Source organism: Lygodium microphyllum, chromosome 1, assembly GCF_053477565.2.
Source record: "Lygodium microphyllum isolate KBCC chromosome 1, Lygodium_microphyllum_v1.1.10, whole genome shotgun sequence".
NCBI lineage: Eukaryota > Viridiplantae > Streptophyta > Polypodiopsida > Schizaeales > Lygodiaceae > Lygodium > Lygodium microphyllum.
Genome location: NC_141135.1, coordinates 134,319,996 through 134,346,399, shown reverse-complemented (window position 1 = coordinate 134,346,399; position 26,404 = coordinate 134,319,996). Strand labels below are relative to the sequence as shown.

General features: G+C 38.9%; 1 protein-coding gene across 6 annotated transcripts; it reads right to left on the bottom strand.

Annotated features, from left to right (window-relative positions):
- Positions 1–1,367: 1,367 nt before the first annotated feature.
- On the bottom strand, positions 1,368–24,746 carry LOC148041706 (uncharacterized). Of its 6 annotated transcripts, XR_015691341.1 has the most exons (6): positions 24,390–24,746; positions 12,133–12,182; positions 10,914–10,982; positions 10,613–10,831; positions 9,354–9,416; positions 1,368–8,733 (listed from the first exon to the last, which is right to left on the bottom strand). XR_015691341.1 is itself a non-coding variant. In XM_087681526.1 (4 exons), the coding sequence occupies exons 1-4, from the start codon at positions 24,517–24,519 to the stop codon at positions 10,664–10,666; spliced, it is 417 nt and encodes a 138-aa protein (XP_087537652.1). In that variant the 5' UTR covers positions 24,520–24,729; the 3' UTR covers positions 10,054–10,663. The 6 variants fall into 6 exon arrangements, 1 of the variants encoding a protein (XP_087537652.1); XR_015691337.1 differs by having other exon boundaries at positions 1,368–9,416; XR_015691340.1 differs by lacking the exon at positions 9,354–9,416 and having other exon boundaries at positions 24,390–24,745.
- Between the last annotated feature and the right edge of the window lie 1,658 nt (positions 24,747–26,404).

Genomic DNA, 26,404 nt, shown 5'->3' with positions numbered 1-26,404 from the left:
AACATTAGCAAATATTGCTACTACACTTGTTGGGGGGGGAGCATGCGTGCACACAAAATATCCTCGCTAAAAAGTAAACTATATAAAATAACTATTTAAACAATATAAATATTTAAATATAATTAATGTTAGCATGTTTTATCTTCTTAATTTAAAAATTTTGTGATAAATTTGATTTAAAAATAAAATACTAGAGATGGACATTAAATGAGTTATAAATCTAAAAATTAAAATAATCAAATTTGACATAATACAAGCTTATAGAAAACTATAAAGAATATCATGAGAATGGTAAGCTTGGTGCATAGAGAACATGTTTTCCAAATCGTCCCTAGGGAATAGTTCTTCCATGTCTTAATAAATGAAGCATACAACTATTAATGCATCCATAAAGAACATGTTTTCTAAAACGTACCAAAGAGTTAACGCTACACCACACTAAAAGATTACACATGTTTGTCAAATATATTTCAAACTACTAATATAAAAAACTAGAGGATAAATGGAAATATCTATCATGCTTAGTTTTCAAAAGCAACTAAGTAATTTAAACAAGCATAGTGTAATGTTAGGTGCCATCAATCCAAGCCTTAGTTGATATCACAAATATAAATCTAATGCAAGTGAGTTTTCAACTAACAATTGTGATGAAAAGATAGTGAGAAACTTGAACCACTAGCAAATAAGGGTATTGCCACTGCTAAACTTACAATAATATTATACTGAAAGAGAATTAAAACAACTAAAATTTTTAAAATGAGCACATAAGGTAAGATTCCTATAATTGAATGGAGAGAATATTCTGTACTTCAAAAAAAACTTACTGTGAAACATCTTAGAAGAGCTATGATGGGTTCACCTGACAAAGAAAGTCACATCTCAACTTAAGAATCAAGACATTTAGATTACTGAATCAAGCCCTAGTGTTTTGGAAAATACTATTTCAAAATCCTTTTCTATTAGATATAGACCTTAGTATGAACATAGAGCCACACTTACTAGTTATATAGGACGAGGATATGAACCTATGTAATACCAAGACAATATTGTACACACCATAAGTATTTACTAAAAAGGACTCGATCTTATTTTTAAGTCTTAAAAATTATTTAAAATAACAATTATTCCTTACATTGATATTATGTCAGAGAGAGAACTAGGGAGAGAGAAAGAGGAGAGAGAAAGACTGCAAAGGAGAGAGAAAGACTGCAAGAAGAGAGAAATAGAGTGACGAGGAGAGAGAAAGACTAAAATTGGAGAGAGGACAGGCTAAAATTGGAGAGAGAAGGACAGGAAAGATGAAGAAGCCATGGAAGCTTGGAGCAAGAAGGGAGAGAAAGATTGTAAATGTATTGATATGTCAAAAAGATATGAAAATTTACAACTTCTCTCCTTACATACCAATATCAGTGTGACATGGCATATTATCAACATTTTAATTATTTTCAATTTCTTACAATCCATCCCTTCCCAAAAGTTTTTGTCCTCAAAAACAAACCTAAAAGACTAGAAAATGATAGATGAAACAAAGTACTACTCTGATACAAGGGCTACAAAAATAAGAAAAGCACTAGTTTGTACTAAGTAATGGAGAGGATCGTAAGTGGGAAATGAAGATGCAAAATCCTGCTCAAAACCTCCTGGATCAAAAGGTATTCCATCATAATGATTGTCCAAGAGAATAGAATGCCTCTCAACCACATACTCCAATCCACCCGGATCAAATGGATACGATGAAGTATCCCCATAATCAAATCCATGATCACATCCAAAATCCCCTGGATCATAGGGAAGCACAATGCCATCTTCATATTCATGTATGCCCAAATCATATATTATATCATCATCAAACATGTGCCAGTCATCATAACCATGATCAAGGCACTCATTATCAAATGCGTTCAATGGCTGTTGTAGACCTTGATTAAGTGTAAACTGATGCCCAAAAATATCATCATGAGATTTCTTTAAGAGTCTAAAACCTTCAACATGACCATCTACATCTGCAAGTGTTTCATGTGATTCATCAACGAAGATGCCATCAGCTTGTACATCTTGCTCATCTGCAAGTGCCTCATGTAATTCATCAACGAAGATACCATCAGCTTGTGTACATCTTGCTCTTCATTGTTCACTTCTTGTACATCTTCTTGGACTCGTACATCTTCTTGGTCTTCTTATTGCTCATCCTCTTGTTGATCATGTTGTTCATTATCCAAATCTTGTTGTTGAAGAGATGGATGCTCATAAGCATGAGCATGTTGACCATAGTAACCATTCTGCTGCCAAGGTTCAATGGGATGATACTCATCAGCATATACATGTTGTCCATAAGCATAAGCATTTGATTCAGGTCTTGCTGTTTTTCCCATAAGAGCAATACATTGTTGAATCGAAACTACAAGTTTGTCAATATTAGCTTTTGTTTGAAGCTGATCTTGTCCAAGTTTGTCCATTTTAGCCTGTGTTTGAAGCCAACCTTGTCCAAGTTTGTCCATTTTAGCATGTATTTGAAGCCAACGTTGTTCACTAGAGCTGGAGCTATTGTTCTCAACTGCCATTGCAGTCAAGTTGAAGAGATATGTTGTTCCTTGAAAAATAGAAGTCCAAATAAGGTGTATCATAGCTTGACTCGAAGGTTAGGATGTCTAGTATCAATTAGAAATCCTGGTTTGAATTTAGGAGTAGCAATACCCCCCTCTGTTTAAGAATTTCCAGAATTGTCCACAGTAAACTGCTAGTGAACTGTCGGTACCAAATAGGCTCTAGCTCGAGAAATATGTGTCCAAATGAGATGTTTGATTGCTCCACTCGAAGCTTATGATGTCTAGTATCACTTCCAGTTGTTTCTTTGTCGTTAGAATGATGCTACTAATTTCTGTAGCAACTTTTCCAAATCTGTCCCTGTTTGGACTGCACCCTGTTTAGCACTGTAATGCCCCTATTTTGCCTCATAATCATTACCTTTCATCTAGGAAAAGTTGTAAGGCACTTAAAATCAGTAAGAACACTGATTAGACATGCACAAACCCTACAAATATATCCTTGATACATCCAAGAAGTGCTCTACAAATAGCCCAACTGATCCTTACTACATACTCTCAACCATTTGATCAAGCAAAACCCATAAGCATTGAGAACTCCAATAGTTGCTTCAAAATGGAGCTAACCAAGAAACAAACTCCAATATAGCTTGAGTTGGTTGTCTTCTATGGCATAAAACAGAATGCAGATTGTGCTGGGTATGCATTTGCAGCCACTTTCAATCATGTGACAAAGCTTCCTTCTGAGTTTGTGCCTGGTATTTTAACTACCCTGACAGGCATGTCCAAAGTATCACATGCTGCAGAGAATTGTGCAATCATTAAATGTCCAGCAACAACTCGTGGTTGAGCACCTCAGAAATCTTGTCCTGCTTTTTGACAGCAGCAACAGCAACAACATCACTGGCACAACAATTGCAACCGCAACATTCTGGTGCTATCATGCAGGAGGGGCCTACTATACAGCAACCTGTTTAGCACCAGCAACACAAACAGCCTTTGCAGCTTCAACAGAATGCTCTGATGCAGCAGCGGCTGCAGCAGTCAGTATTGATTAAACAGAAACTGCAACAGTAGCAGCAGCTGTCTTTGCAATAGCAGACTAGCAGCAGTTGTCTTTGCAACAGCAGACTCCATCACTGCAGCTACTGTTGCAACAGCAGACTAGCAGCAGCTGTCTTTGCAACAGCAGACTCCATCACTGCAGACATCAAACTACGGATGAGCTTGAGTTTGCACATTCACTTCCAAGTTCTATCCAGTGAAGTTGCTGATTGGTTGGGCTTAATTCTTCAGTGGTTGCTTCCGGATCATGACAGTTCTAGCCATATTGTCTTTGGAGGTCGTCAATTTGAGTGGATTCAAGAGTATGACTTTGAAGAAGATGTGGCTTCATTTGAGGAGGATCCGCATTTTGCCATCGCATACACCGACTGGGAGTAGTTACATGAGTTTGATTTGCATGCAGCAAATCACTTTGTTCTAGGATCCATTCAAGAAAGCCTAAGCAATGATCTGAATAGGAACTTCTCTCATCTGAATGATTCTGCAGATGTGAATATACTTTTGGAAGATCTGATGAAGTTGAAAGGAGGAGACTTTGGTGCTGATGAAGACTTTGAAACAGAAAGTGAGCCAGATGAAGACAACTTCCTTAGAAGGCACAATTTTTCTGCTCAGGGCCTTGAGTATGACCGTTGGAGCTGCACAAGACAGCACCAAAGACATTCATCGGCCTTGTCAGTTCAGACAGACCTTTAAGTCCAATCTCAACAGTACACAACACTTTAGGGTCTTCATCGGGACTTGGAATGTTGGTGGAAGGCCTCCACAAGATAAGATAAACCTTGAGCAATGGCTTAATTCTATAGAACCTGCTTGTCATATATGTGATAGGATTCCAGGCTGCAAGAGGCAATGGTCAGAGTAGGAGCCCTGTCTCTATTCTTCCCGACGAGCCCATGCTCTCGTTGAACATGAAGTATGGGCCATCCTCTGCTGTTCTTCACCACGAAACCGAACAGAACCACACAGCTGCAATCCTGAAATCTAGAGCTGAGTCAAGGAGGGAGAAGTCGCTTGGTCTTCTCAACCAGAAATTCGTGCAGCTCTTATTTGTAAATTTGTGGGACTTTGAGAAGGAAAACCCTCCAAATGCTCAAGTGGTCCTCCTGCAGTGCTGGTCACAAGGACAATGTTGTGGATTCCCTGTGGAATGCGCTTGATCCATGGATAGTTGTAAGCGTGTCTACAGATTGTGAACAGACAGGTGGAGGTGGCAATTTGCAGATTTGGAGAATGAACGACTTGATTTATAGGCCAGAAGAAGAAGAAGAAGAAGCTGGTCTCATGTTCTCCACCATAGTTGCTGCTGAATCTTTTACATGTGGGCTGTTGTATCCCAATTTTTCTGTCTTCTGTTGGGGTTCTCTGTTTGGGTTTGGAAAGGTTGTGACATTGGTATGTGCAGATGCTGAAGAGAAGCATAATGTCCAGGATGTTGAGAATGCCAGCGCCATTTCTTCTATTTCTTCTTCTCCACAAGGACAATACTCACAGGAGCGAGACCTTTTCTGCTATTTCTTCTTCTCCACAAGGACAATACTCACAGGAGCGAGACCTTTTCTACTCATCTCCTTTTCCACAAGTTGAAGCTCTGGAGGAAGACATCTGCACTCTTGCATCGATGGAGGAGAACACATCAGGGGCCACAAAAGGAGGTGCGAAGGCCCCACGTGCTGATTTTCTGGACAGAGGAATGCTTCGGGATGGCAGGGAGGCGGCAATCAAGAGAGGTGAAGTGTGTTGTTTCTGCGTCTCTCCCATTCGGAATTCTCCCTCTCCTGTTCATTGTGTTGGTTCTAGAACGGCTTTTCCTGCCTGAAAGCAGCATTCAATCAAGCCATTGAGCTCTCTGTTGAAAATCTTGCCAATAGCCGCGCCTTTTCCTGCTTCCCGGCTTTCAACGTTCTCTGCTTTCCCCTTTCTCCCATAGCCGCGCCTTCCGTTTCCTCGCTTTCTCACAGGAATGGCCTTGTGGAGGGATTGTTTGAGACTGTGAAATCATCAAAACAATCTTATGTATTCAACCTTAAGGAAGGAGCGTGCAGCAAAATTTACAGCCCTTCTAGAGGCACCACAACGTGAAGAGAATCTGAAGAAAGCTCTGTCAATTGAGAAGCAATGTGTTGAAGATCTGGAAAAGGCTTTAAAGGATATGCGAGCAAACTCTGCTGATATGAAGGTCTCTGCAGAAGACAAGCTCTCTCAACCAAGAGAAATGATCGCCGAAACTAAACAAAAGATTCTTGCAGCAGAGTCAAAGTTGCGTGCAGCAGTGCCTTGGAGGCAGATGCCACTCGCAAACATGGTGTTGCAGTGAGAAAATTGCAAGAAGCTGAGCCTCATGAAGATCATTACGACAATCAAAACTGGATCTGAATGCTAGGATTTCTGAGCAACAAAAGGAGTTGATTGAATTGCAGCGAGTATTGGACATTCAAAAAGCAGAGCTGGAGTCGAAAATGTCAGATTATGAGGCATCCCTAGCAATACTGCGCCTTGCATGGATGCCTTGAGCTCCTTGATTTGATCCTTCTTCTAGTCTTCGAAAAATGGCCTAAAATGACCAACGAGTCGCCAAATCCGGTCTGTCAGCCTCTAAACTTGGTCTAAGTTTCATTTAAGACTCCAAGAAAGGCTGCCATGGTCTGTGTGGTCTTCATGAAAGCTGCCATTAATGCTTTTGCATGCAGTCCTTGTGGTCTGGAGGTGTAAACTCCCAAGAAAAGCTGTCATTAATGCTTCTGCATGCAGTCCTTATGGTCCAGAGATGCTTTGGAAACTCCCCTACTACTCCAGTACTTGTGTACCTCCATTTTTTTTGCATAAAATTTGATGACGTCCAGAACACTCCACTAGTCACTGTCGTGTACCACTTTGTTTGAAATTGGTTTTGAAATAGGAAAATAAGAGTGAAAATGGAAGAAAATAATGGATCAAAGACTGAGGCTCTGATACCACTTGTCAGAGAGAGAACTAGGGAGAGAGAAAGAGGAGAGAGAAAGACTGCATGAAGAGAGAGAAATAGAGTGACGATGAGAGAGAAATACTAGAATTGGAGAGAGAAGGACAGGAAAGATGAAGAAGCCATGGAAGCTTGGAGCAAGAAGGGAGAGAAAGATTGTAAATATATTGATATGTCAAAAAGATATGAAAATTTACAACTTCTCTCCTTATATATCAATGTCAATGTGACATGGCATATTATCAACATTTTAACTATTTCCAATTTCTTACATATTAATCTTCTATGCTAACAACCTAAATTGGGTTAACAAATGCACCATGAAAGAGGTATGTACTTGAACAAGCATCCTGTAGAATATTTCCAAGAGGAATACCCTACTTATATTGGTGATACTAATACATTCTATTCAATCTCAAAAAAATGGTGTCAAATAGTCTAGACCTAGCTCAAAGAAGGTCAAGGATCTTCAATTCTATCTAATAGTTACATGGGTGCTACAATGCCACAGTTGGAGCTACATCTAAACATGTTCATTCTGGTTTCATGCCCCTCTTTTCCATACCAATTGTAGTGAAGCTAAATATATAATGGGCACACATTGGAAAGACCCTCAACTACCACACTTTCGATATCTTAATCAAGTAGTAGAATCCAAAGAATACGATTATGTTTGGATCCTAAAATAAAATGTTTTAGAATTCTATACAAATAGCAAAAATGTCATTCGAGTTCATAAAAGGCCAATTGATGTACTAGACTTGAAATTATGAATGATGTAATCAAAAAGTCATATAAAGATACCAATCCTCAAATTTTTGAGATTTTATAAAATAAAATGTTTTAGAATTCTATACAAACAACAAAAATATCAATCAAGGACCATGTTTTGCTACATGAAGGATCTAATTAAGTGAGATGGTGACTTTTGTGTGCACATACACAATCACATGTCTCTCTCTCTCTCTCTCAAAATCTAAATAGGCCAAAAATATTTTAATACACTTGAAATTTTCCTAAATACTTAAAATCCCTTGATTTTTTTTTATTTACATTGTGTTTTGACAAGTTATTTCAGTGAATGTCGTGAATCTTTGAAGTGTGGACCTAGGTCATGACTCTAAGAATGATCATGGCTCATCATATCAATGTCACATTATTCAATTGGGTCCTTAGTAAACAAAGTACAAGTTCATCTTTCATTTGTTGAAATTTAGCCACTTTATTTACTTAAATTTGTGGTGTAATTTATAAATGTCTTAATGGAAAGTGCAACTACTTGCATGAATATGTAGCATGCTTTCATAGTATATCGTGTACTATAAAAGTTTATCCCCGTTTTAGTTACCATGTATTCATCCCTGCAACATTTCACCTTGAAATAAAGTGCTTTGACATGAAACATTTTGAGGTTGAAATGTTTGATTGTTACAGTACTATACATACATATACTTACATGTGTGTATTTCCACGTCCATGTGCATGTGCATGTGCCCTTAGTAATCAACACCATTTGTTCAACTTAATTATCTTAGCATGAATTATCCTCGAGATATTACATGAACATAACAATTGTAGAGATATATAAGCAAGAAAAGCTAGAAGTGCTGGCATGATAGATCCTTGTGCATATCAATGTGTACAATCACCCAAAAAATGTGTAGCATATGAGCAACAAAACCCATGACCAACTACATGTAGGAGGATTATATCATCTACACTTAAGATGCCCAAATCTCTACTACATATCAAAGTATCAATGAGTGAAACTTAAACCCTAGAAATCAGTATTAAAAACAATAAATTTCTTTTAACAGTCATACAACTTGACTTAATTATTCATACCTCGTTAAGTCCCTTTAATAGCCACACAAATTCATAGCAAGATATCTCTTTTACCTCCATGAATCCAACAATGTTATACTAAAGTGTATAGATATAGCAAAATTGCATTCCGTCAAACACATATAGATATGGTTGTGCTAACTAAATGATAGCCCATTATTGAAGTCAATGCTTCCTTCACAGCAAACTGCCATGACAGTTTTCTTCCAACTTAGATGCAGATTGCCTAGCACTTTCTGGTACTCACAATTGGTTTGGTAGATTCCCTTTTCATCACTCAAAGTTTCCTACATCCTTGCAGGGACCAGATTTTGAGCCCTGTGGGCAACAAGCAACCATGTCAACTTGATTCATCATCTTTTCAACCTCTCTCTTTTTATGCTTCTTTACAACCACCACTATATGATGCGCACCACTCAGTGACATTGTTACTTCCATATTCTCTCTTAATATTTCTGGAACATTGCTTGCGGTACTCTGCTTCCTCATAGCATCCATCTCTTGTAAATTAACTTTATCAGATCATTGGTTTTACACAACAAATGTGTGAGAGAAATATGTGCACATTGTACACACGCACGTAATGGGTGTGCACCCTGCTGCAAGAGTAAAAGGGTGGCTATCTCTGTGGTTCATTGCAAGTCTAAAACCCCATCCACCTACTGTAAATTAACTTGATCAGAGTAATACTCTTACAACAAAATGTGAGAGAAAAAAATGTGTGCACCACAAACATGCGTGTAATGGGCGCCTAACCCCTGCTGCAAGAGCAAAGGGGTGCCGGCCCATGTGGTTCATTGTGACTCTAAACCGCACCTGAAGCTCTTACTAGCATACTGTTGATTCAATCAAACTCGCAAAAATTAGCCACCATTAGCATGCAGAAGATATTTTTGGCTGATGAATACCAGGGTCCAAGAAAGACAGTTTCACTTCACCTTTAAGCTGGTTCAAGTTTTGGAAAAACCTTCTCAAGTCAGTTTCGAGGAGGGAAAATTGCTCTGCAAAACTATGTGCTCTTAGTTTAACATTTGGAAGTATGAAAAAAACTGGTTCAAATCTTGCTCTCTCTCTTCAAAGGACGAGAAGGATTTTCAAAAAACCATATTTCCCAAACCTTTCTTCTAACCCTACATAGAGGAATAGCCTTGGCTTTTTAATATTTGTTGAAAATGCATGTTTTTCTTCAACCAATATTGAGGAGTACCCATCTACTTCTGAACCCTGGCCAACATGGACCTCACACTTTTCTCTCTGCTTATCTGTCTATGTGAAGAGACTAGCCTAAATAGCTTGCCTTTTACATGGCAGTTTAAATAACTGAGTTCTTCTTATAAGAATCAAAGAGATCAGTGGCAACCTACATAAGAAGATTGGCAGCTTCTAGAAGTCAGAATACTAGTTGGAACACAGATATGAACGCCTCCAATGAGTTCAGTCCACTGTGCAGATAGCAACCTAGATTGCTTCACCTTCAAGAGGCAGTTGCACATTGGACTAACTGCAGATATGATATGATGCCAAAGATCCTTGTGGGAAACTGCATCTGATGGTCAATCTTTTATGTATCATCCTTTTGCTGTTTGTACCAGCCAAATCTCCAGGTACCCACAATGCTATTTACAGCTGAGTCTGCACAGAATTTCAGACTTACGATGCCAAATCCCGATGAAGGCTTTTCTAGCATAGTACATGGCATTGATTGAAGTTTGAGAGTAAAAACACCTAGCTTTGAAAGTTTTAACGATAACCATATTTGAATGCAAACACTGCATTACCTCTTATGCATCCTAATAGACTAAATTATTAATCATGGATTTTCCACGTTAACTCTGAGAGAGAGAGAGAGAGATTTAAAAATGTAGATCCTTAAAAAAGGTTTAGATCATATCCAAATGTATGCCTTAAATTTCTTTAAACCATAGATCTAGTATATCAAAATGCCCTATGAGTGGTGAGAAGGCCATAGATGCCAGCCCTTTTTTGGAGCACTTTCCGCCTGTGAACCGTATTTCTAGATGCTATCTCAACTAGTACTAATAAACTTTATACAACATCTTGACAGAGGGAAGAGCTTCTGGAGGGAAAACTATCCAGCTTCCAGGAACAAAAATAAAATAGTCAGCCTACACCACCATGTGGAACTGACTGATGATCAGCATAACTGAGACCATAGCACTTCTGAAAACAAACTTACCTGCAGCTGCCTCAACAGCATTTAGATTGCAAGGGACCTTGTTGCCATACTTTAGGCACCCTTCTGTCCCAAGTGTAGAGCAGCATTTCGGAGCTCGTTCATCACATCATTACCTCGCTGTAATGTCAGCTTCAGACTAGCTACTTTCTCAGAAAGAAATCTAAGGTTCACATTCACTGCACAAATAGCTTGGTCTGCAGAGGCGAGAGCTGAATATAGCTGTTTTTCATAAAACCGTTACACAATTATATTTGGATGGAAACAACACAATGACTTCAAAAGCCTCAATTTTGTAGTTTACCTGCTGTGTCAAACTGGTCCAAGAATGGCCAGAATTAGCTAATTCCAACTCCAGCTTTTTGTATGTCGTCTGCAAGTAAGAAGCATCAACTCACATACAATTACGCAGGAAATTCACACAAGAACCCATAAAGTGAGAATTTAGTACCTCACTAGAACCGCTAAGGAGCCAGGAATTGTGCCCTTACACACGAAACATGCAGTCACTCTGGATGGTTAAGCATTCTAGTCTTGCAGGAGATGTTTTATATGGCCACAGTTAAGCTGAAATTTCTAAACCTACTGTCTCATCAGAAGAGAAGGCCACACCTCTCCACCACAAGATCCTCACAACCATACATCATAATCAAGTGCTGAACATCCAGCAGAAAAGAATTCACATGCAGAAGTCTAAATTACTGATCCACGTGCTATCTTCTTGGACTTGCATTATAACCAAGCAGCATTGGTTTACAGATCATTACTTGTTGGATAAGTACCCCAAGAGTTCCTTGTATGAGCTGTGAATGGATTGCTTAAAGAGGCAAACCAAACAGTACATCGGATGAGGTGTTATGGCAATTCATTGCATGACCCATGTATGGGTGAGGATTCATCCCAGATGGTCTAAAAGGATCTATGTTCAATTATTATACCTTTGTTATGACATATTCAGTTATTAAAACCTCACATCTAGTATTCATATTTGGACATGACTGCATAACCTTTGGTGATTGGACCTGAATGGATGAAACTATGGACTCCAAGATTGGACCTAGATCATGGACGACATTATTATAGCATCAAAGGTTAGACATGAACCATGACACGATGAAAGTACTGAAGGCAAAAAATCTCGGGAGTATTCTCCATTTGTTCATGTGCATTCATATGACCTTTTTCTTAGTACCTTGTCCTTAAAATATGGATATTGGCTCAACATTTTATGCAAAGCATCCACTTGCAATGGTCCACATCTCAAAGGCTTGCCACAACCAATGACCAGATAGAAACATAGAAGAGGTGGCAAAAACACAGCTGCATGAAGATGTGGGGACAAAGAAAGACCAAATCTACTGTATGATGCACAGTTATCACAGCTTGGGATAACCTAAAAGCTTATTGAGCATAATGATATCAATTACTCAACAAAGGAAAACAAAACCAAAGAGACTCTTTGATTATGCAAATTCACAAATAAAATGAACAAGGATTGGAAGTTGTCAAAACAAGAAACTCACCTCAAAAACATCATCTAAGCTTCCACCAAATGGAGCATTATCCTCATTACCTGTAATGCAAAACGCATGATATATATTAAGTCTCCCTTAAAAGACTTTTTGTCCTCAATATAGCACATGTCTCTCCTCAGAACTATGAAGCAAACATTCGATTCACACAAGATCCTAAAGCTCTCTCTCTCTCTCTCGTGAAGAGTTATTTTTCCAATTTCAAAAAAATAGTACAAATGTCACAAAGGACTAGGAAGACCGCAAAAGTGATGAGAAAATTGTCGAATGCCAAGGGACTAAATCCTCCTAGGGGAGAATGCTTGCATGATGAACAAGATTGAGCTGCCAATGAACAAGACCCTTCAGTTTGGCCACATGATCTTGAACACTAGAACTAGAATTTTTAAAAAAAGCATTTTGGGTTATCCAATTAAGCCAATATCCCTAGAATCAAAGCAAGTGAAACATAATCGTCATGTGAGGCCGTGCTAAAGTAGGAAACTTAGTGTCACGAGCGTGAAATTTTGAGATGCTTTAATCTTGCTAATAACATTTGATTAAGTTATTAATCAAATGTGCAAGGTTGTTTAAGCACATGTGATGCACATGGCAGTTATTTCGCGGTAACGGGCCAAGGACCCCCAGGATGTAGTGGGTGTCAAAGGTAAAAGTTGTGATAAGTTATACCAGCTGAGCTATGGCAGTTAGTTGATATCAATTTTGACCCTGGGACAATTATTTGGCCAATAAGTGTCGGTGGTGACATTAGGAACTAGCATTAATTAATTAATCAATGCCAGTCTAAGGATCAACAGAGGTTGGGGACCACTCCAAGATGCAAATGGCCTAGCCAATTTAATTATGGATGGGCACATTTAATTTTAGGCAAGGTCAGAAGGGCTGAAATTAATTTTAAGGATTATTTAATTATGAAATTTAATGAAATGACTGGATAGTGCTGTAAAATAGATTTAGAAGACTACTAGGGAAAAAACTGAGAAAATGTTTTTGGGGACTAGGTCTCAACCATTTAGTTTGTTTACAACTTGAGAGAGGGAGATAGAGAGGTGTTGGTCCATTTTCTGATCAGAGAACAACAATTTGTTGTAAAAGACGGCCATCTAGGGGCCTCAAAAAGCAAGGATAGTAGGGAGTCACCTTCCAAGGGCTAGCAACAGCATTGCTAATCAAGAGACAACATTTTGGAGGTGGTTGGCAAGAGGTGACTGCACTTTTAGGGTTTTTTTCACAAAGAAAATTAGATTTCTCTCTCATCTTGGCTTTCTCTCACCTTCTCCAACCCACTTGAGATCTCAACATTTCTCAGTCACTTGAGCAGATCTTAGCCAAATTCGGTAGACACCAAAGAGATCTCTACTATAAACCCTAAATTTCTACAAAAATTAGGGTTTGACAGCCACCTCAAGATCCATGCCAATTGGTGAAGGTATCATACACTGAATTCAACACTTGAAATTTGTGTAATTGTCAAGGAATTCAGATGTCAACCCATTCATTGTAATTTGGAGCAGCATTTGGCCAGTTTTGGTGGTTCCATTTGGGCAAGTCCTGGGTGAAAAATCAAGGGGCAATTGGTCCGAATTGATAACTAATTGTTGCTATTGCAAAGAGGCTTTTTGGAATAGCAATGGAGATTGTGAATCTCAGCTTATACACATTCCATTAGCAATCAAGTTAAAGAAATACTGAAAGGGGTGTCACTTTTGGGGCCAACAGGGTGTCCAATGTCCGAGATTATTAATGTAATTTGTGCATTTCAAGTTATATTCATTTGCTAATTGTTATAGTTAAGTGCTTGATCAAGAAATTACTGTATGTAACCAGCCTTTCTTTTTGGAAAGGACGGTATTTCTCTAATTAAGCACTTAACTACAGCAACTAGCAAATGAATATAACTTGAAATGCACAAATTACCTTAATAATCTTGGATATTAGACACCCTCCCTATCAGCCCCAAAACTAGCATCCCTTTCGGTGTTTCTTTAACTTGATTGCTAATGGAATGAGTACAAGTTGAGATTCACAATCTCCTTTGCTATTCCAAAAAGCCTCTTTGTTATAGCAACAATCAATAATCAATTTGGGCCAATTGCCCCTTGATTTTTCACCCAAGACTTGCACAAATGGAACCACCAACTGGCCAAATGCTGCCCCAAATTACAATGAATGGGCTAGCATTTGCATTCCATGACAATTACACAAATTTCAGGTGCTGAATTCAGTGTAGATGCCTTCACCAATTGGCATGGGTCCCAAGGTGGCTGTCAAACCCTAATTTAGGATTTACAGCAGAGACTCTCTCTATTGTCCACCAAATTTCACTGAGATCTACTCAAAATGGCTGAGAAATACTGAGATCTCCTGAGAATGGGTTGGAGAAGGTGAGAGAAAGCTAAGATGAGAAAGAGATCTGATTTTCTTCGCGAGAAAACCCTAAATTCTGCCTATTGTCTGCTCCAATCTGCATTTAATATAGTCACCTCCTACCAAGCACCTCCTGCCAAGCACCTCCAAAATGCTCTCAACAAGGCTGTTGCCACCCGCTCGAACGTGACTCCCTGCTGTCCCCTGCTTGTTGAGACCCCCAGATGGCTGTCTTCTATAGCAAAATGTTGTTATCTGATCATAAAATGGACCAACAGCTCTCTCTCTCCCTCTCCTAAGCTATAAACTAACTGAATGGTTAAGACCCAACCCCCATAAATATTTTCTCAATTTGTATGGGCATTTTTGCCAAGTGGCAATCTTCTAAACCCATTTTACAGCATATCCAGTCATTTATTTTATTTTCACAATTAAATAGTCCTTAAAATTAATTTCAACCCTTCTGACACTACCCAAAATTAAATGTTCCCATCCATACTTAAATTGGCTAGGCCATATACAATCTAGAGTAGTCCCCAACCTCTATTGACCCTTAGACTGGCATTGATTAATTAATTAATGCTAGTCCCTATATCACCATCGATACTTATAAACCAAATAATTGTCCTAGGGTCAAAACTGACACCAACTCACCCCCGAAGTCCAATTGGCATAACTTATCACAACTTTTGCCTTTGATACCCACAACATCCTCCAGGTCCTTGGCCTATTACCATGAAATAATTGCCCTATGCATCACATGTGCTCAAACAGCTTTGCCCATTTCATTAATAACTTAATCAAATGTTATCAGCAAGATTAAAGCATCTCAAAATTTCACATCCTCGTAAAAGACCTTCCCCTTGAAATCCCTGCAATCGTCCTGGATTATATTGCATTGTGCTGAAGCAAAAGAATACTACACTAGAATTTCCATAAGGTATCACAGTCACAACATTACGCACTATTGTCTAACCATGCCATATGCCCCAAATCTATTGAAAATTTTCAGCCAACATATATATAACATAAAACTAAAAATCAGTCTAAAATTGTTACTAGAAACTCATTGGATGCATCCATAACTCATGTTTCTCAACTGTTCCGACTATCAACCATAGAAAAGCATTAATTCAGCATAAAGCATAATTGAAACTATCGATGGCATTTACTAACATGCAACTGTCCATGGAACCAACAATAAACCATTGAAAACTGAGCATAATGTGATCATAAATTGATCAATTACTAATCTGAGAACTAATCATAAAACTACTGCAAATGTGACCCCAAACTTATCACAAACTCATTGCAAAAATTGACCAACAATCAATGCAAAAATTGATGCAAAACTGATCCCAAAAGTGACCATAAACGGTAGAGTGGAAGTGCTACCTCCCCCTTGAGCATCACACAATACTCTAGATTCGTGCTCTATTGAACTTGACTAAGCCCGAACTAAAATCGGCTCTGACTGAAAGACATCTAGGTAAAGTTGCAATAACTAAGGATGGTCTGCCAAGTCATCCTCTTCCATCCATCTAGCATCCATTGGTGAATAATTCTAAAACTTCACCAAGTATCTCTTGGAAACTTTCCTTTGACCTTTCTTTCCTTACGTACCAAAATATGCTCAGATATCAAAATCTCATCCAGCTCCTCAACCTCGTGTTGAATTTCAATAGACATATCCTTTGGCATATCATCATGAACAGGCCTTGACAAATTGGCATGAAAGACATTGTGTATCCACCAATGTGGAGGTAATTTCAACCAATATACCACATCATTGATCTTCTCCAACACCTAGAAGGACCCAGTATCTCGTACTCGGCTTCAGATATAGTCTTTCTCTTTCTTTTATCTTTTCTAGCCTTGCCTTTTCAAAATGCAGTAATACATAATCACCCTTGCAAACTGCAAAGCATGTCTATGACGATCAACTACCCTCTTTTGCTTTTCCTGTGATCTTTGAAATGCATATTTTATCTTTCTATAGGCTGCATCCAAGTTTGACACATAACGGTCAACCTCAAAGATCTTATCCTTAGGTTACAAGATAGATGATACCTTATTCCCACCCTCAACCACCTCAACTGGAGCTTTGTCAATGAAACTATGTTGTGTGTTCTAAGAAAACTCAACCAAGGACAAATATCGCTCCCATTGTGTCTTGTGGTCTGAAACATAGCACCTCAAAAGATCTAACACTGTGGAATTTGCTTTTTCAGACTAACCATCTGTCTACGGATGGAAGGATGATGAGAATTTCAATGTGGTACCCATATTCTCAAACAACCTCTTTCAAAATAAACTAGTCATCCGAGGGTCTCAATCACTAATGATCGACTCTAGCATACCATGATACTTTAAAGATATGCTGTAAAAACACTCATGCCATATAATCAACCTTTATTTTCTTCCTCACGGGAATGAAATGTGCTTGTTTGCTAAACTTGCAAATGATAGTTCATCTCCCATCATTCCCTGTAGGTTGTTGAGAATCAAGCTCGTGATCAGTATCACCAACATGACCGATCTTATCTAGACAACTATCGTCTTAGCTGTCACTCTACATGTGTGTTGTAATAACTAAGTCGGCCAAACTCAACTACAGTTAGTAGTACGATCAATTAGTGACCTAGTATGTTTATCAGTTATGTGTGATTAGACTTTAGAAAGCATTATGGAAGAATTAGAAGAAGAGAACAAGAAAGCTCACACTCTCTGTTACAACTCCATATCTTTGTCTCTCTCTCTCTCCCTCTAAAACTTGAACATAGTATCAGAGCCTGAACGCCTGAACCTTGAAGGCTTCGCAGTGACCATTTGACATCAAGACATTAGATCTGAAGAAAACGTCATCAAAGGAGACTGTGCTTGCAGCTTGTTTTTTTGCAAAAGCTATATCTTGTTACAAAAATGGATTTTGGAGAAATGGCCCGCAATTCTTGACCGTTTCAACAGTCTACAACTTTGCAAAAAAAAAAAAATCAAATTCCTCACAAATTTTGAGATATTTAGCACAGACATGTGCAAATTGGCTATTTACTACAGTAAACAACAAATGGTTCTAGGGCACCGGTGGCTTTCATCCTAACAATGTATATGCCCTTATGATCATGTATTTGAGCATGATATTGGAATATTAAATGCTCAATCTTGAAGCTTATTTGCAAACTGGAAACAATGAACTAGTTGTTGTCTTGAATTTAAAAACAATATACCTACAGGTTGAAGTATCTGTGATGCTTATTTGCTACTGACAAATGCTTGGATCATACCACTTGAGTGGTAGATGCTTTTTGGGATGCTGTGAGTGCTGAAAGTCCAAAGTTTGGACTGATTTGTTGCCAATTATACCGGGATATTGATTGGTTATTATCTGCAAGAAGAATACCTATCATCTTCACTTGACATACGTGCAATATATTCTGACCGGTTGGACGTGTATCAACTCTTACATAGAGTGGCAACTGAAGGAGATGTTTTGGGGCTGTTTTGAGGTCTGAATACTCTTGTTATAACAGAGAAAATATTGCTAGTTATAGCAGTGGACTAGCTGTATTTGATACTCATACTTGCATACATCACAAACATTGATGCTTGTATAGACATAGTTTATTTCTGGGATATTTTGCCACTACAAAAGAATGTTTTGAACTGATTTGAGCTTGGTTTATGCTCAGTTGACTATGTTTTTTCATTGTTGGAATACAGTTTATAGCAAGTAAGTTGTCAGGAAAACTGGTCCTAAACTGTAGGAAATCTATTCTTGAATTGCGGAAAGACTATTCCTGAACTGCAAGAAACTATTCCTAAATTGCAGAAAGATTGTTCCTGAACTGTAGGAAAACTGTTCCTGAACCGCAGAAAGTCCTTTCCTCAACTGCAAGGAGTCGAGCATTACAAATTGCATATAGCATTGAATACCTTACTTGCAAATATGGCAAACGCTCAAGGCACTGACAATATCACTCAAATTGTGGGAGAGAAGCTTGATAACAAAAACTTCGCTCTATGGAAGTTCAGGATGCAAAATTTCTTGATTGCAGAGACTATTGGGATTTATATATGGAGGCTAAAGCTGAACCTGAATTGTCTAAACGAAATCCGACGCAAGAGCAGCAGAGAGCTCACCGACAGTGATCAGAAAGAGTGTGTAAAGTACTGCATTGGTTTTTTTTGTGCATTTCTGATACGATGGCTATACAGATTACCAATTGCTATTCCCCAAAGGATGCTTGGGATGCACTCATGAAGAATTACGGTACTGTCACACGTGCAAGAAAGATACAGCTGAAGCAACAGTTCAACAACATATCTAGGAATGACAGGAGTATTTAAGCATACACAACTGAAATAAAGACCATAGTTAACCAGCTGGCTACTATTGGATATTAAATGGGTTAGGCAATGAGTATAAGGCATTTGATACGTCTATTTCTGTGATAACAGAACCCCCTTATTGAGATGAGTTGCTTGCACTACTGCTACATGAAGAAGTAAAGCTTGGCTTAAATACATATTCAAGCACATCTCAGGGCAGAGACACTATCTTTTACTCTAGTTAGCGAGCTAGAGGTGATAGAGCTCATGGAGCTTTTCGGGGTCGAGGAGATACTCGAAACACATGGATATCAACAGCAAAATGCTTGGCATAGCTCAAATACGCAAGGACAACGAGGATCTGGAGCCTTTAGAGGCGGGGGAGATCACCTAGAGGCAAAGGTGATTACTGGCAGTCGCATTAGCAGTCTAACCAGGATAAAGACTGCCATTATTGTAGAAGATATGGGCATATTGCGAAGGATTACCATAAAAAGCAAGCTGATATGAAGGCAAAAGGTAAGCAACATGGGCAAAATTATCAAGATGTATGCTTCTTTGGGAGTACATGTGTGCATGTATGGATACTTCTAGCAAAGTGCTAATATTTTCGGAAAACACATTTCATGTTGGTCATAGCCAATCTTGCAAACAAAATATCAAACAAAAGAAAGCACTCTACTATAATATGAAAACAAAAGACCACCCAAAAGTGCCATGCTTGAAAAGGGTGTACAAATGAATTAAGGAATGTGTACAACAATGCATTTTCATAGGCCCCACAAGTTCAAGACTATATCTACAAATACTAGGTAAGAAAGACTTTAGCCTAATGGGCCACCTAATGATATGGGTGGATGCTAAACAGGAAGGAAGTGACCAGGATTAGAAGCAAGTGAACCAAGCAACCAAGTGTCAGGCTTTTTAATGCAACTTTCAAGTTGGCCCTAACAAGATGGAATTGGGACACACTGAAGGTAAACCAAACAACAAGTCAGCCATTATAATTTTGCACTAAAAGGGCACATTCCAACCATTTTAAAGCAAATTTCATTAACCCTTATAACCCCAATTTGATATATTGTACTCAATCCACCTACATTCTCATATTTTAAATCCTAGATATCCACTCTATTTATAGCAAGCCCTAGCCTCCCATCTCTTTCTGTGAGAATCAACAAAGAAATAGCAGTAGCAGCAGAACACAACTGCTGAACACTAAGAAGAAAGAATAGAGAAAGAAACAGCATAAGAACTCATAGAATGGATAAACAGGTGATGGCATGGCATACCTCAAGTCATGAGATATAGAGAACAACCCACACAGGTGATGGCACATGTGAGGACCAGCCATATCTTCAGTCTCCCTCTCTCCAAGTGAATGTGATCTGATGCAAAACAATGGAATGGAGTATAAATAGGCCTAAGGACAAGACCCAAGATAAACAAGCTAGCGCTAAATGAGCCACCTAGCTGCCTATAAAAGTGCCCAAACAACAACCTAAAAATCCATGAAATGAACATTGCTAACATCCTCTCTCAAATCATGGGTGATCAATATTATAAAATATTCAATAATGGGAACATATAAGCCCCTAGGAACCACAACCATGTCCATACCACAACAATGATCTATCAAAAACTTATCATATAACAATGGCAACTCATGCTCAAAGAAGACACTCAGAGTACCCAAATACACCACTGAAGGTATTCCAAGACTACAATTCTGGATCCTAACTCCCAAAAGAAGAAGCACCAAATCGATGCCAATCATACTCAAACCCTAATCACAAATGGTGAAAATAGCCGAATCTCAATGCCTACCATGAACATCATGACCATAATGTCCCATCTTGAACCATCCCACCAAAGTCCCATCATGGACCTAGAAGTCACACCATCTCCGAGATATTAACCACCAAACTTTGTCAATGTATGTAGAAAATATCCCTTAGAGTCACTACATCATGTAGATGTATGGCAAGCACTACCATGCCCTACCTCAACGTTCTCACAATTATCCCTCTCTAGCTTAAAAATTTATAAGAAGCATCAATCCACTACTATAGTACTAGGGCATCCTTGCTCCATGCCAAGACATACAATGTAAGAGAATAAGTGTCGTAGAGAAGACCAAATAATATCAGAACTCACATGCAAACCCCTTGGACACTAGTCCGGTCTCGCCATGCCAAAGAAAAAACCAACTTCCCACCTTGAAATGGGATAACCGTCTGAGACAATCATGTTAGCAAATTGTACATCTAATGGATGAGTCTATGTATTTTAGTGGGCTTGTCACATTTTGTGCTAGAGGAGGGATCAAGATTAGCCACCCAAATTATGGACACCAATTCCTATTTCATCAAGAACTCTCTTTCTGGGCTGGCCACTTAGGTATTTTCTATACCTACTTATAGCTAAGTTTCCTCCTCCACACTCATTCACTTTTATTGCACCCTAGTAAAGAGAGGGAGATCACATCCACTATGGTGACTTGGAGCCAAGCTTTGTACTATCTCACGCCTTGGTATATGGATTCCATTTTCCAAGCATACTATTCATGAGTTCTTGCATTCCCAAGTGTTTTCAATGCTTATCTGCTACTTTCTTTTGTTTTTCTTAAGATCCTTGGATAGTTTATCTAACGTAGGCAAAAGCTATATCCATGACACACGAACTCATCGACATGAAATCTCTCTTCCTTTGTTTCAAAAATACGTAGTAAGAGTGGTTTTCCATATATAATCTCGAATGGTGCTTTACTTGTAGAAATACAAACTATGTTGTTGTAGACATATTCTACCAAAGATAAATACTTTTCTCCTTGTTGGTTGGCTTCACATGGCACTTCCACATATCCAATATTGTGAGATTGGCTATCTCACTTTGACCATCTATTCGAGGATGATAAGAAAAAATACCTCCCTCAACCCACTCCCACAAGAGCCACCGACTATGGGACAGCTTTGCTTATGAGCATTTTATACGTTCTCTCATTCATTTACAATATTCATCCATTCACTTCAGAGTAATCTTTCTTCACTGTTTATGTTTGTGTTTACATTTTGCATTTTGCATTTTTGTATTTTTGCATTTAGGATTTGTGTTTATTGAGTTACTATTTGAGAGATTGTGTTTCAGCCACATTCATACATTCTATGTTTTCTCTATGCAAACCCTAGTATATCTTCACAGCATCTACTTCATTTTGACTTTGAGAAATCAGCCTTGTGAAGACAAGGAGTAAACAACAAAGACAAGCGCCAACAATAAACAAGATAGGTTTGAAAAGAGTGGTGGGCAATGTGTCTACTTATAGATGAGTGGATCCTCCCAACTTAGGGTTTGGCTTATGGGACACAGACACTCTCTAAAAACATGCACCATTTAATGAAACTTTGGTAATAATTTGAGTTTTGGGGCTGCAATAAAGAGCTGATCAGTTTATAATGCTTTTTTGAGATCAACACTTTGTAGTTTTTTCTTTCTTTGTGTACTTGTGCACTCAGTTACAGCAGCTTCTCACACTTCCATTGCTGCCTCCTATTTTGACAAATCCTAGGGGTCAAGAGTTGTTGTAGCAATGACCTACTCATCAACCGAACAAAACTAGCCATGCCATCAAAATCCTAGTAACCCTCTCTTTATCAATCACGGCCATCGATTGGTCTATATGGCCACCACTAGAGCAGCATAACATCACCTCATCTGTGTAGCATGGAAATGGGGCCACAAAGGCCACCTAAGAGTAGCCACCAAGAAATTTCAATGAAGCACGCCAAAAACCAATATTTTCAAGAGGAGCCTCTAGAAGCACCAAAGATGCAGATTGAATTCCTGACACTTAGAACATGGTCAAAGCAAAAGGGTAAAGAACCAGCTTGAAAGGTAAGCCTCAGAAGAACAAGGTTAGACCATAGTGAGAGAATATCATAGACAAGCCCAACAATCATGGGGCAAAGGCACCCAGAACAAGGTTCAGCAGCTCCAGCAGTGAAAGACACAGCACTTCAGACCTGAAATCAGTCAGTAACAGCAGCACACAAAGCACCGCATCAGAAACCCTCTTCGTCATCTGCTACCGTGTGAGAATGAGCAAAGAAATGGAAATAGAAGAACACAAGTGGTGAATACTGAGAAGAATGATAGTGAAAGAGAGAACAAGAGCTCAAAGAATGAAAGAACGAACAATGGAACCCATATTAACTCAAAGGCATGAGATGTACCGTACAAACCACACAAGTGATTGTATGTGTGATGACCAGCAATACCTCTAACCTCCCTCTCTCCAAATGGAAGTGATGTGATCTAATACAAAAGAGTGGAGGAGCAGAGAAGTATATATAGGCCCAAGGACGAGACCCGAGATAAATAGGTAGTCCTAAATGAGCCACCCAGCTGACCATAAAAGAGCCCAACTAACAGCCTAAAAACCATGATGTACACTGCTAACACCTTCATCCTTTGCCACATATACATGCCAAGCTCTTGTTGAGCTCACTTTCCGAAAAAACTATACTTGGTATCAAATTCAAATATATAATCCCCAAGGAGGCACATGAAGCTGACTAGACGGAGAAGTATCCAATTTCAAATTTGATCAATAAATCCCTTCCCATTAGAGCCAATGCATCCTTTCCCAAACGATCTTGTCGTTCTTCTCTAGTTCATCCACAAGTCAGAACTCTCTAGCATCCAATTTGCAACCACCTTTCTTCAGGACTCTTCACTATGTGGTACATACTATATGGCCATCAAACACTCCATCAAGCTTAAAAATGCACATCTACATTTAGCCATCCTCCTAGAGACATTCCAATACATCAGATAGAACCACATGGCACCTTCTCACAGAAAACATATTAGTGCACTTCTATGTGCTTTATACTTGCACAGTAGACTGGATTATGGCCAACAGCCCATGTTGGCAATGATTAGAGCTCAGCAAACAAGACCATTAGTGTTATGCACGTCCAATAATGCACAAGCAATCATGCCAATTTCAATCAATATTAGCATTCAGCCCACTCCTTATGCGCATTCAATCCCACATATTTCAATTGACACCTTATGCATTGTCTGATCAATTCTCAGCAATTCCCAAACATGTTGACATTGCATTCCTCTGCAGGTTGCAGATCAATTCTGACCAAGTCTAGGGCAACTGCTTTCACAATGTTCACTTCCATAAATTAAAAGGCATATAGTGAGGTTTTTCCCAAAGGGGCATACATAGTTCAGTGCTATCTGATAGGTAAAGCTGGAACTGTACAAAATACATGCAATCTATATTAGTATAGTGCATCTAGGAGTGGTATTAGAGCATTCAGATGTAAACGTGGTCAGTGCTGTCTCTCTTCTATGCAAAGCTGGAACTGTACTAAATACATGCAATTTATACTAATGTAGTGCATGTAGGACTGGCATCAGAGCATTCAGATGTAGACATTTTTATTTCTCAAGGAACATAACAGGGCGAGAAATTTCATGCAAGTCATGACCAGTAGGGAACGATTATAGACTTGCATAAGGCATGTGGGTGTTACCTATGTTACAACTAGTCGGGCGTTGAGAATCAGAGAAAGCGGGAGCTTCAAATGGATGCTCGTCAGAAGAGAGGTCTTGCACCAAGTCAGCAACGCACAAGAGAGGACCACCCACCAGTCCCTTCCCCATAGCCTACTCGACTGATGAGATCAAGCGGAACCAGACTGGGGTTGTGCCTACTCACCTACGCCAACGTCTAACTTTATACTGTAACATGTATTTTTATACTCTTTTTATGGGTTTGGCATGTGCCCCGCTATTGCATTTGACATGGGAAGTCTTGACATGGGAAGCCAAGCATATTCTGCCCCACATCATCACAGGATGACCATGGTTTAGGGTATAGGATTTAGGGTTGATCTATAAATTACCATGGTGGGTCATGTGCATGGTTTATAATTAAACAAGCATTTGGTTGCTCAAAATCCATGGGAGACCACCACATATTGATTGTTCCAAAAGAAGAGATACTATAGTCATCATGGACATATATGTAGACCACGTCCAAGTGTCATGATAGCACGATTCTTGCAAAAGATGTGCAAGCTCATGGCAAATGTTCCATTATAGCAAGCCTCTTGCATTGGTCAACATGTCCTCCCCCTCAGCAATCATGCTCACTTATCCTCCACAGACATGCCTAAGACTAATTGTGAGGGTGCATTGTCTCCTTAACACTCATACATAACATGCACACTCACTCACACACACGCGCGCGCATACAATGCTAAGAAAGCTCAAGACATCCTACATAAACAAACTTGAAAGTATTTTTAACCAAAGAACTTATTGAAACAAATAATCTAAAAGTAAGAGTACCATAAAATATGGGGGACAATTCCCATATCTAGGAAAACCTTATAGCTTTCTAAACTTTAGGGTACCACAATTAGGAGGAACAATGTGTGTATATAACAAAAACTTTAACTTGATTTCTCTTCAACCTCATGTTATGCACATGATTCCTTTAGTCTCCCCAAGAGGATGAAGAAAGCCCAATTAAAACATTTTATAAGTAATAGACTCAATTTTTTGTAGAGTTAGAATTCATTATTCTATTTAAAAAACATACAAAGAACAATGGTGTCTTAAGAGGGCTTCCTTTGAGATCTTTTTTTCATCTACATCTATTGTCAATAGAAGAACTTCTCATAGGAGAGGGAGGATGTAGGTGAGGGCCTCCACGGCCTTTTGCTTTCTCTGTGGTGGAAGAGCCATGCTCGACTTCTCACACAACACCACTCAAGTAGCTTTCGCTTCACCATCATCATCACCTCTAATTTGGCTCCCTCTCACCAATGATGGCATCAAGTATACTTGAAAAAAGCAGCACCTTCTCAAGCTCAACTTGAACTCTTCCTATTGTATATGAGGACTCCTCATGTGTATCTACAAGCTCAACCTATTGTGCATGCAATCACTTGTCACCTATATCTACATGAGAGAGAGAGAGAGAGAGAGAGAGAGAGAGAGAGAGGCATGATCTCCTTGATCCCCCGCTTGGCTCCTTCATAGAAGGATATCAAACCTAGTCCAAGCTCTTGTGAGATGGAATCCGATTCTCAATGGTGGAACTCTGTGTGTGCACTTGGGGATAGCCTTACCTGCTCTCAATCCATCCATATCTTTCTTATTAATTCACAAGCACAATCATGAAATAGACATGCCAAGATAAAGAATACAACATTTTCCAAATGAAGTTTTTATTAGTTACATCTCTTGAATCAAAGGAACAAATGCTGTTTGAGGTTTTGGTTCGAATCCATAAGTCATATATGGTTCAAATCATAAGTCAATAATGACGCTATTACATTTGTCTAATACATGTCATATGCAACATGTATTGGACCTTTTGGTTCGAATCATAAGTCGTAAATACTTAATTATACGTGGTCCATAGATCTCCACATGGCATTCAAAAACGGACAATCCTCTATCTTACATGTTTTGTGGTGGACCATTCCAAATTTAGTGCTTGCCAACTCTCCCAATAATATGGACATGTGTGATTGAA